The 19,832-nt window shown below is 40.4% G+C and overlaps 2 protein-coding genes across 4 annotated transcripts; both read left to right on the top strand.

The window, feature by feature from the left end:
- LOC146328890 (vomeronasal type-2 receptor 1-like) lies at window positions 1-10,443 on the top strand. The gene is made up of 18 exons (XM_084716554.1): window positions 1-110; window positions 355-649; window positions 811-897; window positions 1,166-1,435; window positions 1,772-1,978; window positions 2,065-2,337; window positions 2,634-2,861; window positions 2,972-3,095; window positions 3,174-3,367; window positions 6,334-6,464; window positions 6,715-7,009; window positions 7,159-7,245; window positions 7,533-7,802; window positions 8,130-8,336; window positions 8,430-8,702; window positions 9,011-9,238; window positions 9,331-9,454; window positions 9,533-10,443. Exons 1-18 carry the CDS (start codon window positions 1-3, stop codon window positions 10,441-10,443), a joined length of 4,314 nt encoding a protein of 1,437 aa, XP_084572680.1.
- Window positions 10,444-14,506: 4,063 nt separating this feature from the next.
- Window positions 14,507-19,069, top strand: LOC146328891 (extracellular calcium-sensing receptor-like). 3 transcript variants are annotated; one of them, XM_084716555.1, is made up of 9 exons: window positions 14,507-14,712; window positions 14,985-15,279; window positions 15,438-15,524; window positions 16,135-16,404; window positions 16,760-16,963; window positions 17,053-17,325; window positions 17,636-17,863; window positions 17,956-18,079; window positions 18,159-19,069. In XM_084716555.1, the coding sequence occupies exons 1-9, from the start codon at window positions 14,507-14,509 to the stop codon at window positions 19,067-19,069; spliced, it is 2,598 nt and encodes an 865-aa protein (XP_084572681.1). The 3 variants fall into 3 exon arrangements, with proteins under 3 accessions (XP_084572681.1, XP_084572683.1, XP_084572682.1); XM_084716557.1 differs by having other exon boundaries at window positions 14,573-14,712; window positions 16,760-16,949; window positions 17,030-17,325; XM_084716556.1 differs by having other exon boundaries at window positions 14,603-14,712; window positions 17,965-18,079.
- The last annotated feature ends 763 nt before the right edge of the window (window positions 19,070-19,832 follow it).

Consider the following 19,832-nt stretch of genomic DNA (forward strand, 5'->3'; position numbering starts at 1 on the left):
ATGCACAAGGCTGGAGATGTGGTTCTAGGTGGGCTGTTTCAGTTCCACTTCTTTTCTGTATTTCCTGACCTGTCTTTTACCTCAGAGCCACAACAGCCTACCTGCCATAGGTGAGTCCTCTAGGGAAAAAAAGCAAAAGGGAGAAACACAAGAAAAAAAAATTTGATTAATAGAATATATTTTTTACAATCATATATTACTCCGATAGAATCATATTGTGCATTTATGGCTCATAACTGTTGCTATTCCACAGGGTTGACATTGCGAAATTCATTGCACAAATTGCACATGTTGACACAGGTACTGTGTCATGTTGTCATTTTCAGTAGTAAACACTGGCATTTCTTGTGTTAGTTTTGATGTTCTAGGATTCAGGTGGGCTCAGACCATGGCCTTTGCTATTGATGAGATCAACAGAAACTCCAACCTGCTACCTAATGTGACTCTGGGATACAGTCTTTATGATAATTGTGCAAACCTAGGGATTGGATTCAGTGCAGCGTTGTCTTTAGTCAGTGGTCAAGAGGAGCAGTTTATATTAGACAAGAACTGTGTAGGAACCCTTCCAGTCCTAGGGATTGTGGGTGATTCTTCCTCTACACCTTCTATTGCCATCTCCAGTGTATTAGGTTTGTACAAAGTACCTATGGTAAGTTTTCTGCATTGCATCTAAAAATTCTGTTGAATAATTTTAAATGATTTTATTTAATTTGAAATTTAGTGTCAGTTGTAAACAGGGTGAAAAAAAACAGAAAAAAAGATGAAAAAAGCTCTGAACACTTTAGGATGTACGGTCTGTGTCTTTCACAGGTGAGTTATTTTGCCACATGTTCCTGCCTGAGTGACCGACAAAAGTTTCCATCCTTCTTTAGAACGATCCCAAGTGATGCTTTCCAGGTGACCATCTATTACCAAAATGAAAATTCACACCCTGTGTAGCTAAACATTGTTCAGAAAGTATGTTCCTTTACTGCAATGAGAAATATATTGGTTCTGCGTAACAACCGTTACATTCTTTGTGTCACTTATGATGTTGTTTCGTTTCAGTTAATAAACTTAAAATGCAATAACTAAAACATTTTAACTGTTGAACCTGTTTTGCAGGTTTTCCACAAAAACATTATTTCAGTCTATGCTCTAATCCCTTTAATCTTCATTCAATAAGGTACGTGCTATGATTCAGATTCTCAAGCGCTTTGGCTGGACTTGGGCAGGTCTACTGATCAGTGATGATGACTATGGACTCCACGCTGCCCGATCCTTCCAATCTGACCTGGCTCAGTCTGGTGAAGGTTGTCTGGCCTACTTAGAGGTTTTGCCTTTGGATAATGACCAAGCTGAACTACAGAGGATTGTGGATGTGATGAAGAAATCCACAGCTCGTGTGGTCATTGTGTTTGCACATCAAAGTTACATGATCAACCTCATGGAAGAGGTTGGGCTTGAAATAGAACTTAATTGTAACTTTAAGTATGCAACTTAATGTTGCTAATGTTTATTTCTAACAATAACTTATTGAGTTTTGACAAATATATCTAAGTTAACAACACCACCTATTTGCTAAAGGTTAAAGTGAGATCATTAAGACAAATAACACAAAATTCTCGTTATGATTATACATTACATTGCTCATAATACTATGGAAAACATAGGACTTGACATGTGTATGAATGAGTCAGATCATCAACTGTTTAAACTGTATAATCCAGAGGACTAGACACTACTTTAGTGGAATGGCATAATGGATTTATATATTCGCTATAATACACAGGTGGTGAGGCAGAATGTGAAAGGTCTGCAGTGGATGACCAGTGAAGCTTGGACAGCAGTTACTGAGCTCCAGACTCCTCACCTTCTGCCATACCTGTCTGGCACACTGGGCATCGCCATCCGACGAGGAGAAATTCCAGGGCTCAGGCAATTCCTTTTACAAATACGTCCTGATCCCCACCACAACAACAGCTATGGAAATAGCATGGTGAGAGATGAATTATTCAATCTGATTTGGTAATTGAAATGATAATATATTGTTACTACTTATGACACACAATTTTCATGTTTCAGGTGAACGAGTTTTGGGAATATACATTTCAGTGTAAATTTGGAGAATCTCCAGCACGTGTAGATGCTGGGGGAGCACTATGCACTGGACAGGAAGACCTAGAGAATGTAGAAACTGAATTTTTGGACATTTCAAACCTCAGGCCAGAGTATAATGTGTACAAGGCTGTGTATTCACTGGTGTATGCCCTTGATGAAATGCTGCAGTGTGAGCCAGGGAGAGGACCTTTCAGTGGGCACAGCTGTGGCAGTTTGAAAGGACTGGAGCCATGGCAGGTGTGATATCAGTTTACACTCCACCTGTTTGTATGACAAAATCACATACTTAAGTATTTCTTTCAGAGTAGTATTTGGAGTTTGGATGATTAAATAAAGAGCTGTGAGATTGCTAATTGTAAAGTGTCAAGCAATTAGATGAAAGCATTTCCCTACCATGGGGTAATAGGCAGTGGATTGTATGATAAGGTCAGTGATATACTGATTTCCTCAATTTGTGTTCATCATAGTAATATGTATTTCTTTTCTAACTTGGCCTCTTTGGTTTCCTTCATCCCTTATTGTAATATTCATAGTTTTTGTATTACTTGGAAAAGGTCAACTTTACCACACCCTTTGGTGATCAAGTGTCATTTGATGAGAACGGTGATCCCTTACCGATATATGATATCATGAACCTGCTGCCACTCCCTGATGGAAGACCTAAACTTCAGAATGTTGGTGAGGTTAAGAGGTCAGCCTTCAAAGGAGAAGAACTCACAATTGATGAAGACAAAATCTTCTGGAACTTTGAATCAAAAAAGGTTGCTTCTGATTTTTGAAATACCTCATGGATAACTCAAAATAGGAGTGCAACGCACCATAGAATAACAGTTATTTAATTCTTGATTTTTTTGTCTATTATTTGCTATAGCCACCCCGGTCAGTGTGCAGTGAGAGCTGTCCTCCAGGTACTCGCATGGCCAGAAAGAAAGGGGAACCTGTGTGCTGTTTTGACTGCATCCCTTGTTCTGAGGGAAAGATCAGCAATGAGACTGGTTGGTATTCAGTTTTTAACATGGTAAATCATAGATACAATATACACAGGTATCTCAAGACTGTCCCTATTTTCATAGACTCCATGGAGTGCACTAGTTGTCCAGAGGACTTCTGGCCCGGCCCTCAGCGTGACCACTGTGTTCCTAAGAAAACAGAGTTCCTCTCTTACAATGAGCCTCTGGGTATCTGCTTGACAGCTGCCTCATTGTTGGGCACATGTATCTGTGCTGTTGTGTTAGGCATCGTTATCTATCATCGCAGAACACCTATAGTTCGCGCCAACAATTCAGAACTGAGTTTCCAAATATTGCTGTCACTTAAGTTATGTTTCTTGTGTTCACTGCTGTTTATTGGTCGTCCCAGACTGTGGACATGCCAGCTGAGACATGCAGCATTTGGGATCAGCTTTGTGCTTTGCATCTCATGCATCCTGGTGAAAACCATGGTGGTTCTGGCTGTGTTCAAGGCTTCCAAGCCAGGAGGTGGAGCCAGTCTCAAGTGGTTTGGTGTTTTGCAGCAGAGAGGAACAGTTATGGTTCTTACTTCTATTCAGGCAGCAATCTGCACTGCCTGGCTTGTATCTGCCTCACCAGTTCCTCATAAAAACACTCAATACCACAATGACAAAATAGTTTATGAGTGTGCAGTTGGGTCCACAGTTGGTTTTGCAGTGTTACTTGGTTATATTGGTTTACTGGCTATCCTCAGTTTTCTGATTGCATTCATTGCAAGGAATCTTCCAGATAGTTTCAATGAGGCCAAACTCATTACTTTCAGCATGCTGATCTTCTGTGCTGTGTGGGTGGCCTTTGTCCCTGCTTATATCAGCTCACCAGGAAAATATGCAGATGCAGTGGAGGTCTTTGCCATCTTGGCTTCCAGTTTTGGTCTCTTGGTGGCACTGTTTGGACCAAAATGTTACATAATCCTGCTGAGACCAGAGAGGAACACAAAGAAAGCAATCATGGGTCGGGGCACTGAGTTATAAAAACTGCACTAAATTATTCTGTACACAATACAAAAGTACAGTCAGAGAGTAATTTTATTAGCAATAGTAATGTTAAGATGTTGAGAAAATGGGAGTGATGCCCAATAAATGTATCTGAATATGTAATCTCTTACCACTTGGATCATAGGTGTGAGAATACATTGCATTTTTTCAAGGATGTAGTTACCATCACTTCAAATGGTATTGCCTTTGTCAAATTTCATGGTTTAAGTTAATCCTATAACTAATTAACGCTAGAATGGCCACAATGGTCATTTTGACTGTTTTGAAATGTATATGTGCATTAATTGTATTCAATAAAAGAATAAAATCCTGCTGGTTTTCCTAAAAGTGTATGTATTTTTATTTTGTTGTTTTCCATTTGTTTTTACATAAATTGCACAAAAGGCAACAAAAATATTATCATTTTTACCTATTTCAGCCATGAACAGTCACATTGACTGCACAGAATTTCATACTATTCAATTGTTTATTTTTCCTATGGTTCATCTCAGAATTGTATCTTTAGCCTTTCCTGCAGTTATATTATTATTGTCTCAGTCTGGAGTGTTATTTGTATTTTTTACCATTATTATTTAAGACATTTATTTTTCACCTAAATTGATATAGACTTCCAGATACACTCACTGGTTCATATAATGCTCCTGAATTCAAAAAGCTTCTCTCTGGTTTCCAAACAGCAAATGTCACAAAATGTAATATTCTTCCTCTCTGTCACTCCCTCCAGTCACATTCCCACTGCCCCATCCCCCTTTACGGCCACTTTCCATCTGTCCACCAGATCTCATGGGACATTCACTATTCATCTTAGTCACCTTACTCACCCTGCTCACCTGTTGCCAGCTTTTCTCCTCTGCCCTGCAGTAACAGCTTTCTCACAATTTCCATCTCCTGACCTTTCCCACCTACCTGCTCACCCTTTTCCCATTTCTATTATCAGCCTGCAATATATAGCCACCCCACTCATTTCCATTCATTGTCTGCCACATTGTCAAGGTTGGAACATTGCTTTGTGCCTTGATTTCCTGCCATCTTTGTCTGAACCTTAGGCTGCACCTGTTCCTGTAACCTGACCCGCAACCCTAGCCTACCTTCCTTAAAGCTCATGCCCCTTCAGTTTATCAAGAAATCCCTGAACTCATCCTGTCTTCCTGCTATTGCTGCAGTTTGGGCTCTCCAACTCCTGCCTTGCATTCACCCTCATGATGGTCTCTGCTTAGTACATGTGGCAAAACATGTCAGCAGACACTCACTGTCCTGCCTGGCTTTTGTCTTGGCACACATTTGGAAGGTTTTGCAAATGAAGACACTGGCTTCCTAAAGTCCCTCTATGTTTTCTGGGACCCCGAGTTAGTACAAGAAGAGATATTCTACAGGTAGAAGTTTGGCACTAGCACTGCAGATGCTATTTCTCCTGAGCCCATCACTCCACTCCAGTCTGCTGCCTAGCCAGGAGTCTAAGGCCTACCAGCTGCCAGTCAGCAAACATCTGGTCTGCTAGTCTCCAGCCGGCACCCTGGCCTGCACCTAAATGTGCACAGAAAACATTAGTTGGTTAGTTGGTTTGAGTAATATATAAAATTAACTGTGGACAAATATAGCATACTAACACATACGCATGCAAACTTATAATCAACAACAACAGAAAATAGCAAAGCTAATAGCATTCATCGATGCTTATTTACTTTTTTACTCTCTGTAAGAGAGTACATCGGCTCAGCTATGTTAGCTAGCACTGCATGTAAAATTTCCAACAACACTTACTCACACTCACACACTCAAAGAAAACAAAGCAACCAGGGGTTTACTAAAAGGTGAAACAATCTATCTACTTTATTTGCAACTTAATAAATGAAAATTTCAGTTGGCCTATATAATTGCAGTCATTTACATTTTAAATTTGAGTTGGAAAGATGGTTGTGGGGAGAGATTGTTATGAGTGCACAAATAAATTCTGCCTCAATGCAAAATTAATTTCAAATAAAGTGTATTTTTGGCCCCGCCTGTACTATTGTTTATGCCCAGATGGTGCGGTGTGCAAAACACTATAAAAGATGTTGACATAGCAATAAAACTGACTAGGCTCAAAAAAAAGGGTAAATGGGAGGAAAGCCATGTGGGCATTGTTAGAGATCAAATTGCTCTTGTTAATGTATTTCCTGTTATTGAATTCCTGCTTTTCCTCTGCTCTGCACCCCCCTCTTTATTCCTCCTCCTGCCAGTTACAGGGACAGTTTCGTCTAAATGGGATGCACAAAGCTGGAGATGTGGTTCTAGGTGGACTGTTTAAGGTCCACTTCTTTTCTGTCTTTCCTGACCTGTCTTTTGCCTTTGAGCCGCAACAGCCTGTCTGCCATGGGTGAGTCTGTCAGGGAAACAGCATAAAAAGTAAAAAAGCATGAAAACAATAATGCTGTTAATATATGCTATTTGAAACATATTACTTCTTTGCATGCTTTTATTTTTCTAGTAAATCATTGCAGTGACCATTGCAAATCAACTGGTTCATGTCTGTGCTGAATCTACTGTTATACAAAATGTACATGTTGACCCAGTTACTGCATTATATTGCATTTTTCACCAGTAATCAGTGGTATTTTTTATGTTAGTTTTGATGTTCTAGGATTCAGGCGGGCTCAGACCATGGCCTTTGCTATTGATGAGATCAACAGAAACTCCAACCTGCTACCTAATGTGACTCTGGGATACAGTATTTATGATAACTGTGAAAACCTAGGGATTGGATTCAGTGCAGCATTTTCCTTAGTCAGTGGTCAAGAGGAGCAGTTTATATTAGATGAGACCTGTGCAGGAACCCCTCCAGTCATAGGGATTGTGGGTGATTCTTCCTCTACACGTTCTATTGCCATCTCCAGTGTCTTAGGTTTGTACAGAGTACCTATGGTAAGTTTTCTGCCTTGCCATCATTGGATTTGATTTTATTTAATTTCAAATTTAATGTCATTTGTAAACATAAAGTAAAGTAAAGTAAAAAACCTTATTATAAAGGCTTTGAACATTTTTAGTATGTACAGTCTGTGTCTGTTTCACAGGTGAGTTATTTTTCCACATGTTCCTGCCTGAGTGACCGACAAAGATTTCCATCCTTCTTTAGGACGATACCAAGTGATGCTTTCCAGGTGATTATCTGTCAGCAAAATTAAAATTCATGAAAGAACAGGTGTGCAGTTAAACATTGCTTAGAAAGAACCTCAGGAATACTGCAATGAAAAGTATATTCATTTTGTGTAACAACAATCACATTCTTTGTGAAACTTGTTAACTTGATTGGTCTCAGCTGAAAACACTGAAAGGCAAATATAATGCAAATAAATCAGTTCAATTAATGAATATTTTGAGCATGTTCTCCACCATCAGACTATTTCAGCCTGTACACTAATCTCTTCCCTCTGCATTCTGTATTCAGGTGAATGCCATGATTCAAATTCTCAGACACTTTGGCTGGACTTGGGCAGGTTTGCTGGTCAGTGATGATGACTATGGACTCCACGCTGCCCGATCTTTCCAATCTGACTTTATTCAGTCTGGTGAAGGTTGTCTGGCCTACTTAGAAGTTTTGCCTTTGGATAATGGCCAAGATGAACTGCAGAGGATTGTGGATGTGATGAAGAAATCCACAGCTCGTGTGGTCATTGTATTTGCACGTCAGAGTCTCATGCTTAACCTCATGGAAGAGGTTGGGCTTGGAATAGAACTTAATTATGACTTCATTTATGTATACAAGTCAATGTTGCTAATGATAATTGGAAAATTTTGGTTAACAATAACATCAACCTCAGCCTTTCACAAATATATTTAAATGAAAAAATCACACCACTTATTTGTTATTTCTTATAAGAGTTAGATCGTTTCCGGACAAATTACATGAAACTTCAGTTATGATATGCATTATTTTCCTCATAATACTGTGTTAAACATAGGATTGCACCTATTAATAAATAAAACATTTAACTGTGTAAAATGTACAGTATAATTCAGAGAACTGTGGCATGTGCATGCACAGGTGGTGAGACAGAATGTGACAGGCCTGCAATGGATGACGAGTGAAGCTTGGACAGCAGCTACTATGCTCCAGGCTCCCCACTTTTTGCCATACCTGGGTGGCACACTGGGCATTGCCATCAGACGAGGAGAAATTCCAGGGCTCAGGAAATTCCTCCAACAAATGCGCCCTGATCCCCACAACAACAGTAGCTATATAAATAGCATGGTGAGAGATTAACTATGCTATCTAATCTGGCAATTGCAAGAATAATATATTGTCAGTTGTCATTTGTAACAAACTGATTTCAATATGTTTCAGGTGAACCAGTTTTGGGAATACACATTTCAGTGTAGACTTACACCACCTCCAGGAGGGGAAGATACTGGGGAAGCAACATGCACTGGACAGGAAGATCTAGAGAATGTCCAGACTAATTTTCTGGACATTTCAAACCTCAGGCCTGAGTATAATGTGTACAAGGCTGTGTATGCTCTGGCATATGCCCTTGATGACCTGCTGCAGTGTGAGCCAGGGAGAGGGCCTTTCAGTGGGCACAGCTGTGGCAGTTTGAAAGGATTGGAGCCATGGCAGGTGTGATATCAGTTTACACTCCACCTGTTTATGTAACAAAATCACAAACTTAGGTATTTCTTGCAGAGTAGCATTTACAGTGTAGGATTAAAGACAAAGCTGTGAGATTACTGCATTGTAAAGTGCAGAGCAAATAGCTGAAAGCGTTTCTCCTATTACTGGAGAACTACTAATAGTAGTGGATGGTTTAAACAGATCTGTGGTATGCTAATGTCTTCATTTTGATTATTCAACACTACCATAGGCATACAAAGTTCTTTATTAACCTGTCCTGTTTGGTTTTCCTCTGTCTAATATGATATTCATAGCTTTTGTATTACTTGGAACGGGTCAACTTCACCACACAATTTGGTGATCAAGTGTCATTTGATGAGAATGGGGATGTTTTACCAATATATGATATCATGAACCTGCTGGCACTCCCTGATGGAAGATCTAAACTTCAGAATGTGGGTGAGGTTAAGAGGTCGGCCTTCAAAGGAGAAGAACTCACACTTGATGAAGACAAAATCTTCTGGAACTTTGAATCAAAAAAGGTTCATTCGGATTTTTCAGACACCTCATGCATAAGTCATTAGAGCAGCATAAAGTAGTGTACAATAACAAATATGTAACTTTCTCCCTATAGCCACCCCGGTCAGTGTGCAGTGAGAGCTGTCCTCCAGGTACCCGCATGGCCAGAAAGAAAGGGGAACCTGTGTGCTGTTTTGACTGCATCCCTTGTTCTGAGGGAAAGATCAGCAATGAGACTGGTTGGTACTCAGTTTTAAACATGGCAGGTTGTGAATACAATGTAAACATGTACCTCAAGACTGTGCCTATTTTCACAGAGTCCATGGAGTGCACCAGTTGTCCAGAGGACTTCTGGCCCAGCCCCCAGCGTGATCAGTGTGTTCCTAAGAAAATAGAGTTCCTCTCCTACAATGAGCCTCTGGGTATCTGCTTGACAGTTACCTCATTGCTGGGCACATGTATCTGTGCTGCTGTCCTGAGCATCTTTATCTATCATCGCAGAACACCTTTAGTACGCGCCAACAATTCAGAGCTGAGCTTCCAGATATTGCTGTCACTTAAGTTATGTTTCCTGTGTTCACTGCTCTTTATCGGCCGTCCCAGACTGTGGACATGCCAGCTGAGACATGCAGCATTTGGGATCAGCTTTGTGCTTTGCATCTCATGCATCTTGGTGAAAACCATGGTGGTTCTGGCTGTGTTCAAGGCCTCCAAGCCAGGAGGTGGAGCCAGTCTCAAGTGGTTTGGTGTTTTGCAGCAGAGAGGAACAGTTATGGTTCTTACTTCTGTTCAAGCAGCAATCTGCACTGCCTGGCTTGTATCTGCCTCACCAGTTCCTCATAAAAACACTCAATACCACAATGACAAAATAGTTTATGAGTGTGCAGTTGGGTCCACAGTTGGTTTTGCAGTGTTACTTGGTTATATTGGCCTACTGGCTATCCTCAGTTTTCTGATTGCATTTATATCAAGAAATCTTCCAGATAGCTTCAATGAGGCCAAACTCATCACTTTCAGTATGCTGATCTTCTGTGCTGTGTGGGTGGCCTTTGTCCCTGCTTATATCAGCTCACCAGGAAAATATGCAGATGCAGTGGAGGTCTTTGCCATTCTGGCCTCTAGTTTTGGCCTCTTGGTGGCACTGTTTGGACCCAAATGTTACATAATCCTGCTGAGACCGGAGAGGAACACAAAGAAAGCAATCATGGGTCGAGGCACTGAGTCATAAAAAATGTACGCAATGGGACAGAATGAATGATTTTTGTGTTCACAACACAATAGCGCAGTCAGAAAAGTAGGCTAGTAGTAACAGAAACAGTACACAAATTCAAAAATAGAGGCAGGAAATATGTTTATTAGCAATAGTAATGTTAAAATATTGAAAATTGGATCATTTATGTGAGAACAGTCTCATTTTTTTTTTTAAAGCTGAAATACAAAGTACTTACACTTGCGTTGGCCAAACTCTATTGCCTTTGTCACATTTCATTGTTTAAGTTAACCGTACACCTGATTAAAGTCTAAGTTACAACAAAATCTAAGAAGTCCTACTTAATTTAAAGTTGTACAGACAATCTGCCTCAACTGCTGGACCGGCATCACAAAGATGTAGATTTGACAACTGGGAAAACACCATCACTGGTCCAGCCAACTATTCCATCCTCATTTGCAATAAAACTTCCACAGACCTCAGCTCGCACAAAAGCTATAACTAACGCTATAGGGCTATTTATAGCAGCAGACCTGCAGCCTTATTCGGTGGTGGAAAACGCTGGATTTAAACATTTAATTAGCATACTTGAGCCACGCTACAGTATGCCCAGCAGGTCGCATCTTACAACAAAAGTGTTGCCCCCCATGTATGAAGACGTTAAAGAAAAAGTTTTGGGGGTCTGAGCAATGCAGAATTTGTTGCCTTAACAACAGATGGCTGCACCTCAAGAGCAACTGAGAGTTACATCACCGTCACAGCACACTACGTCAATAATGACAAATCAAAAATAACAGTTGTCTTGTCTGGCCATAAATATGTAAATAATTAATATTTTGATAACTCAAAGATCATCTCTCTCTCCAGATAAAGATAACAACAAAACTTGAAAGAAGAATGTAAAAATGACAAAGTCATTCTCAGGGGACAGCAAAGTCCAAGCTACTTATTTTTTTCATGTTCAACTGTTAGGATATAGTTTGTTAAGGCTCTAATTGTTCCATGTCGTTGGAATTGTATTTATTTATTCATTTATTTTGTTTTGTTGCACATTGTTATTTTATGAGTAGTGCACACTGCTGAAACCAAAGAGTCACTAATAAAACCAATGATCGTAGACTAGACTAGTCTAAAAATGGCATAGGTCTCTGTGCTGTGAGAAAAAGAAACAAAAAATCGAGAATCGAATCGAATCTTGACCCTAAAATCGAAAATCAAATCGAATCGAGGATTTGGAGAATCGTGACACCCCTAGTGTGAACACCACTTGGCAAGTAATTTGGAAGTTGGAAGGAGGGAGCAATATAAGTACTGTTTCTCTCAAATTGTCTCAACCTAGTTCCTGTGTTGCACAGGTACTGTTGATGCTCCTGGGCCCTTAGCAAATTCTCCCATAACTGTCCTTGTGTGTGGAGCTTTGCTCTCAGGTCCAGGATGTACTGAACAATATTTTTGCTTGGACTTGGACCCACGTGGTTTTCTGCCAAACAGCATTTCAAAGGGAGAAAATCCCTTGGGGGCCTGGGGTACTTACCACATTGCAGATAACAGAGGATCTAGCTACCTATCCCAGTAGCAGTTATCATCATGCACAAATTTCCAGATCATGGACTTCAAGGTTTTGTTCAGATGCCCAACAAAGCCATCGGTCTGAGGGTGGTACACACTAGTCAGAACTGAATTGATGCCCAATAATCCATATATTTCCCATAGCGTGACATATAAGAGGTGCCCTGGCCAGTTAACATCTTCTTTGGGATCCCAACTTGTGAAATAACCCAAAGTAGAGCCTGTGCAACACACTTTGGACAGATAGTGCACAGGGGCACTGCTTCTGGATATTGTGTTACATAATCCATGAGGACTAACACAAAAAATATGCTGATTTTATACTCTATATACTGCATTTTTTTTTGCATTATAAAAATCCTGTGTGAACATTCTTTCTTCGAACACTTACACTGCAGACTCCTGTATGTGACCTGTTCCCTTGCTTGCAAGATTTTCATTAAATAATTCTACTCATTTTGAATCTCAGACTGTGTTCCTATGTTTTTGTTTTAGAATTACTCTAACACAAAGCAAAATCCATGTGTATTTCAGTGAAATGGCCTAATGAGGTCCATACCAAGTCACTCAAATGGAATCTCAGTGAGTGAAAATGGGTGCATCAGCGCACTTGGGATGGCAGGTTGGTTAACTAATTGGCATTCAGGGCAAGACTCACATCACTCCCTGACTGCTGGGCCAACAGAATTTGGCCATTATCCAGTTTAGTGTTGTGATAGAAATTCCCATTTCTCATGTAATCCTGTATCTGCCTGAATACAGGACAGAGAGGAAGGCCCGATATACTTTTATAACATAAGACAACATGAGCTAGAACAATCCAAGTGCTGTATTGTTTTTCTGAATGTCCTGTACTATCATGTGATAACAATATGCAACTCACCCTTTCCTGACCTTGCATTTATCTGTGTATAAAACATTGATACATTCTCTGTTCTGGGCTCATTCCACCCAGTTCATTCTTTGACTGTGCTGTGAGTCCATCTGCAGATGCCTGAGTAAACCTTACAGAAAGACAAGTTTCTGACTCTGTGCTTTATTCAACAGAAATTGCCACCACAGTGTTTTGTCATAACACTTATGCCCAGCCACTGAGTTATGTTGAGCTGCCTGGAAAATTGGTGGCTTTTCAGTACCAACAACTGGGTAATTTCCTCTTCTGTCTGAGTGTCACAGTTCACTCTGTACAATCTGTTGCACTGTGTCAAGGTGTACCAAATGACCATCAATTTATATCACATGGTCCTAAGCAAAGCATAGAGTATCATCACTGCTTAAGCGGAAAATTTTCCATGGAGTAGAGCACAGGAACCTGCGGAGCCTCCTGCAAAGGCACCACCAGTTATTCTTCCCCGTCTGCAGTGTTGGACAACCTCACATCACCACTGAGCACCACACACATATCCGATGTCTCTACTGACAGTCAGTGCATTCCCACACATAATCCCTTAAACCAAGCCAATCTGTGCCCAAAATCAGGGGGTGCATCAGATGGGATCTAACCACATCCTTGATACAATACTTTTTGCCCTTATGTCGAATTTCTACTGGCACTATAGGGATCTGAGGATATCCCCATGCACACACCTACTGTGCACCCATGATGCCTCCATCAAAGCCCTGGGATGAACCAGAATCTGGTGGATTACAGATGGCATACAGCCCAAATCCACCGTCACATGGTGTATACCCTCTTGAATCCTTATTGGAATGCTGTATGTTGGGGTGTCAGTGGGGCTGCAACCCAAACCACGTGGAAGTGGCCGGGCTGCTGGCACCCCCAACACGCCTGCCCCCTGTCGTTTAAGAGTAGTAGTAAGGAGCAGGGAAGGGCAGAGCAGGTGTATGGTGCTGGGGAGTGGGCAGGGGTGTGGATCAATTATGGAGCAGTGTGAAGAGGAAGCAAGGCAACCAGGAAGTGGGTTGCTCTCAGCGTTTAGGAGTCAGAAGGAGCTGCGATAAGAAGTACCTGCCTTTGTATACTGCCTTCTGACAGTGATTGGCAACTGAGAGCCAAGTGGATAAAAGCGCAAGACAGTACAAGGCTACTTACACCAAAGGGAGATATAACATGAATCATTTTTAAACTAGAGGGGATCATGCGATCATGTGTGTGTGTGTGTGTGTGTGTGTGTGTGTGTGTGTGTGTGTGTGTGTGTGTGTTTGTGTGTGTGTGTGTGTGTGTGCGTGTGTGCAAGTAGATGTTGTACTGGAAGTTGAAAGAAGACCTCGATCACTGTTGTCATCAATTTGGGTTGGGAAGATGGCCAGAGGGAGACATTACTAAAAGTGCACAAATGAATTCTACCTCAATACACAATCTCAAATGAAATGTATTTTAGCCCCCGCCCCTACCTTTGCTTACGCCCTGATGGGTGTTGTGTGAGATTAAACAATACTACAAGTCAATAAAAGGGGATGACATAGCCAAAAACACTTGACTAGACCCGGAAGAGGGGTAAACAAGAGGAAAGGCATGTGGGCATTTTTAGAGATCAAATTGCACTTGTTCATGTATTTCGTTTTGTATTCCTGCTTTACTTCTGCGGTGTCCTCCCCTCTTTTTTCCCCTTCCTGCCAGTTACAGGGACAGTTTCATCTAAATGGGATGCACAAGGGTGGAGATGTGGTTCTAGGTGGTCTGTTTCAGGCCCACTTCTTTTCTGTGTTTCCTGAGCTGTCTTTTACCTCAGAACCACAACAGCCTACCTGCTATGGGTAAGTCCATCAGGAAAACAGTAAAAAGGAGAAACACTGGACAATAAATTAGCAGAGTGTATTTTTGACAATCAAATATGACAAAAATAATCACATTGTGTTTTATGCCATTTTAAACATATTACATTTTTCCACACTGTAAGTATTTTAGTAACATTTGTTCTTTAACTGGCTTAAATCTTTGCAAAATTTGTTGATGTGCATGTACATGTTAACACAGTCAGTGTCATGTTGTCTTTTTCAGCAGTAATCAGTGGTATTTCTTGTGTTAGTTTTGATGTTATAGGATTCAGGTGGGCTCAGACCATGGCCTTTGCTATTGATGAGATCAACAGAAATTCTAACCTGCTACCTAATGTGACTCTGGGATACAGTCTTATTGATACCTGTGCCAACCTAGGGATTGGATTCAGTGCAGCGTTGTCCTTAGTCAGTGGTCAAGAGGACCAGTTCACATTAGATGAGACTTGTGAAGGAGCCCCTCCAGTCCTTGGGATTGTGGGTGATTCTTCCTCTACCCCTTCTATTGCCATCTCCAGTGTATTAGGTTTGTACAGAGTATCCATGGTAAGTGTACCATCTTACCATTAAAGAATACTGTGGGATCATTTTTATTATTATTATTCTTATTATTTTTATTTGATTTCACTTCATTTCAAAATTAATGTCAAACAAAGTATAAAAAGATTAAAAATGCTTTAGAATGTCCTGTCTGTCCTTCACAGGTGAGTTATTTTGCCACATGTTCCTGTCTGAGTGACCGGCAAAAATTTCCATCCTTCTTTAGGACGATCCCAAGTGATACTTTCCAGGTGATCATGTGTCAGCAAAATGAAAATTCAAGAAAGAACAGATGAGCAGTTAAACATTGCTCAATATATACATTTCTTTAGTGCAATGGAAAATGTATTCATTCAATCACAGTCACACTCTTTCAGTCAGTATGACTTTGTTTGCCCTCAGTTAACAAATCTGAAAGGCATAATTAAACAATTTCAATCGTTGAAACTGTTTTGGAGGTTTTACACTGAAACATTATTTCAGCACATGCTCAAATAAGCCAAGATCATTATAAAGGACACTTCACATCCTGGTCACTCCCTGTTTGAACTGTTGCCATCAGGCAGACAGTACAGATTGATCAGAAAAAGGACAATACATACAAGCTGCTAGTGCAATAAGGGATCGTGCAATCAACAGATGATAGAATGTATGGTTGTGTGTTTGTCCTTTTATATCTTATTTATTTTAACACAATTTATATTACCTACCTAGATTTTTTTATGCTCCCGTATAGCGTTTTACAACATTGAATGTGGCACTGATTGGTTTGGCATTTTTTTATTTTGTTGTATATGTTGCAATGACAATAAAAATATATTCTATATTCTATTCTAATTCTTTTAATCTTCATTTAATTAGGTCCGTGCTATGATTCAGATTCTAATCCGCTTTGGCTGGACTTGGGCAGGGCTGCTGATCAGTGATGATGACTATGGACTCCACGCTGCCCGATCCTTGCAATCTGACCTGGCTCAGTCTGGTGAAGGTTGTCTGGCCTACTTAGAGGTTTTGCCTTTAGACAATGACCAGGCTGAACTACAGAGGATTGTGGATGTGATGAAGAAATCCACAGCTCGTGTGGTCATTGTGTTTGCACATCAGAGTTACATGATGAACCTCATGGAAGAGGTTAGCCTTGAAATAGAACTTAATTCAAGTATACAAATTAATGTTGTTGAAGTTTAATTGTTAAACTGAAAGATTTTAAGTAACAATAACATCTTGGTCTTTGATAAATATATCAAAGCGAATAAATCACACCACTTATTTGTCAATAATTGAATTGAATTGAATTGAATTGAATTGAATTGAATTAATTAATTTGTGATCATTGATCACTGAGACATATTACAGAAAACTACAGTTATGATGATGCATTACTTTGCTCACAATACTGTGCAAAACAGAATTGCATTCATATATGAAAGAGTAAGACAAGACATGGAATGGCAGTATAGATTTATACATGTGCTATAATACACAGGTGGTGAGGCAGAATGTGACTGGCCTGCAGTGGATTGCCAGTGAAACTTGGACAGCAGCTACTGAGCTCCAGACTCCTCACCTTTTACCATACCTGGGTGGCACACTGGGCATTGCCATCCGACGAGGGGAAATTCCAGGGCTCAGGAAATTCCTCCTACAAATACGTCCTGACTACTACACTAGCAGCTATATAAATAGCATGGTGAGATGTTAACTATGCTATCTAATCTGGCAATTGCAAGAATAATATATTGTCAGAATTTGTAACAAACTGATTTCAATATGTTTCAGGTGAACCAGTTTTGGGAATACACATTTCAGTGTAGACTTACACCACCTCCAGCAGGTGGAGACACTGGGGACGCATTATGCACTGGACAGGAAGATCTAGAGAATGTAAAGACGGATTTTCTGGACATTACAAACCTCAGGCCAGAGTATAATGTGTACAAGGCTGTGTATGCTCTGGCATATGCCCTTGATGACCAGCTGCAGTGTGAGCCAGGGAGAGGACCTTTCAGTGGGCACAGCTGTGGCAGTTTGGAAGGATTGGAGCCATGGCAGGTGTGATATCAGTTTACACTCCACCTGTTTATATGACAAAATCACGTGGTTTAAAGTTTTTTTTTTTCTTTGTTTTGTTTTTTTTACATTACTAATTGTAAAGTGCCAAGCAAATAGCTGAAACAATGTTCCCTACCACTGTGCAATAGTAGTGGATAGTATTATTGGGTTAGTGATACATTGATGTTTTCATTTTGATTAATGAATACTACTGCTGTGTTCACTGTCAGCGGTACTCTACAGATGTTTATGTAATTCTATTCATTCTGTCCTCTTGTTTTCCTCTGTCCCTCGACTTTGATATTCATAGCTTTTGTATTACTTGGAAAAGGTCAACTTCACGACACAATTTGGTGATCAAGTGTCATTTGATGAGAATGGTGATTCCTTACCAATATATGATATCATTAACTTGCTGCCACTACCTGATGGAAGATCTAAACTTCAGAATGTGGGTGAGGTTAAGAGGTCGGCCTTCAAAGGAGAAGAACTCACAATTGATGAAGACAAAATCTTTTGGAACTTTGAATCAAAAAAGGTTCATTCGGATTTTTCAGACACCTCATGCATAAGTCAAAATAGCAGTGTAAAGTATTGTAGAATGACAAATATTTAATTTTGTCCCTATAGCCACCCCAGTCAGTGTGCAGTGAAAGCTGTCCTCCAGGTACCCGCATGGCCAGAAAGAAAGGGGAACCTGTGTGCTGTTTTGACTGCATCCCTTGTTCTGAGGGAAAGATCAGCAATGACACTGGTCGGTGTTCTGTTTCAAACATGGCAATTTGTAGCTACTATATAAACATGTATCTCAAGATTGTTCCTATTTTTCACAGACTCTATGGAGTGCACTAGTTGTCCAGAGGACTTCTGGCCCAGCCCCCAGCGTGACCACTGTGTTCCTAAGAAAACAGAGTTCCTCTCCTACCATGAGCCTCTGGGTATCTGTTTGACAGCTGCCTCATTACTGGGCACATGTATCTGTGTTGTTGTCCTGAGCATCTTCATCTATCATCGCAGAACACCTATAGTTCGTGCCAACAATTCAGAACTGAGTTTCCAGCTATTGCTGTCTCTTAAGTTATGTTTCCTGTGTTCACTGCTGTTTATCGGTCGTCCCAGGCTGTGGACATGCCAGCTGAGACATGCAGCATTTGGGATCAGCTTTGTGCTTTGCATCTCATGCATCCTGGTGAAAACCATGGTGGTTCTGGCTGTGTTCAAGGCCTCCAAGCCAGGAGGTGGAGCCAGTCTCAAGTGGTTTGGTGTTATGCAGCAGAGAGGAACAGTTATGGTTCTCACTTCTATTCAGGCAGCAATCTGCACTGCCTGGCTTGTATCTGCCTCACCAGTTCCTCATAAAAACACTCAATACCACAATGACAAAATAGTTTATGAGTGTGCAGTTGGGTCCACAGTTGGTTTTGCAGTGTTACTTGGTTATATTGGCTTACTGGCTATCCTCAGTTTTCTGATTGCATTTATAGCAAGGAATCTTCCAGATAGTTTCAATGAGGCCAAACTCATCACTTTCAGCATGCTGATCTTCTGTGCTGTGTGGGTGGCCTTTGTCCCTGCTTATATCAGCTCACCAGGAAAATATGCAGATGCAGTGGAGGTCTTTGCCATTCTGGCCTCCAGTTTTGGCCTCTTGGGGGCACTGTTTGGACCCAAATGTTACATAATCCTGCTGAGACCAGAGAGGAACACAAAGAAAGCAATCATGGGTCGGGGCACTGAGTCATAAAATGCATGTACCTAATTTCATGGGACAGAATTGTAGTTATGTTAAAGAGTGAGAAATGGGGGCTGATGCCAAATAAATGTATCTGAATGTGAAATCTCTTTCTAACTGAATCATATGTATGAGAATCCTTACAATATTTTTCAAGGATTTAGTTAAAATACACCACACTTGCACCTCTAATATTATAATATTTCTCTGTTAATCTATTGAATTCATCACATTTCATTGTTTAGTTAACCTTATACCTGATTAAACTATGAGTTACAACACTCATTAGATCACCTGAAGGAGTCTCCCTTGCATATCCTCAATATATATATGCTTTGTAATATGTGTTAAATGTAATAAAATGAAACTCCTGACTTCCCAAACATCAAATGAATGTAAAAACCCTTTAACCTCCAATTATTAGCACTTTGCACCATTTTGCTCAGAAAATTTTAAGGGACACATACCAGTAGCTTAAAAGGTGAAACAATCTGTGGGACCTCAAATAATGGTTGAATTTTTTGCAATTGAAGAAAAGCAGATAGCAAATTACATTTGTCAAGATAAAGAAATCCAGTATAAGTGATGTGCAACTTGGTAGAGAGTACAGATTTGACCATCAGTCTATGCCATGATGTCTCCGTCCAGTCTTGAACTGAACTGTTAACACCAAAGTAGGAGGAACCATGCCTTGCTAGCAGTCCTTCAAATGGTGATTGCCTTGAGATCTTAGGCTTGTGGGACTTTCCAGTACATTGTGGAAGAAATTTTTAAG

The sequence above is a fragment of the Lutjanus erythropterus genome, chromosome 4, assembly GCF_056507025.1.
Source record: "Lutjanus erythropterus isolate fLutEry1 chromosome 4, fLutEry1.hap2, whole genome shotgun sequence".
In the NCBI taxonomy this organism is placed as follows: Eukaryota; Metazoa; Chordata; class Actinopteri; order Lutjaniformes; family Lutjanidae; genus Lutjanus; species Lutjanus erythropterus.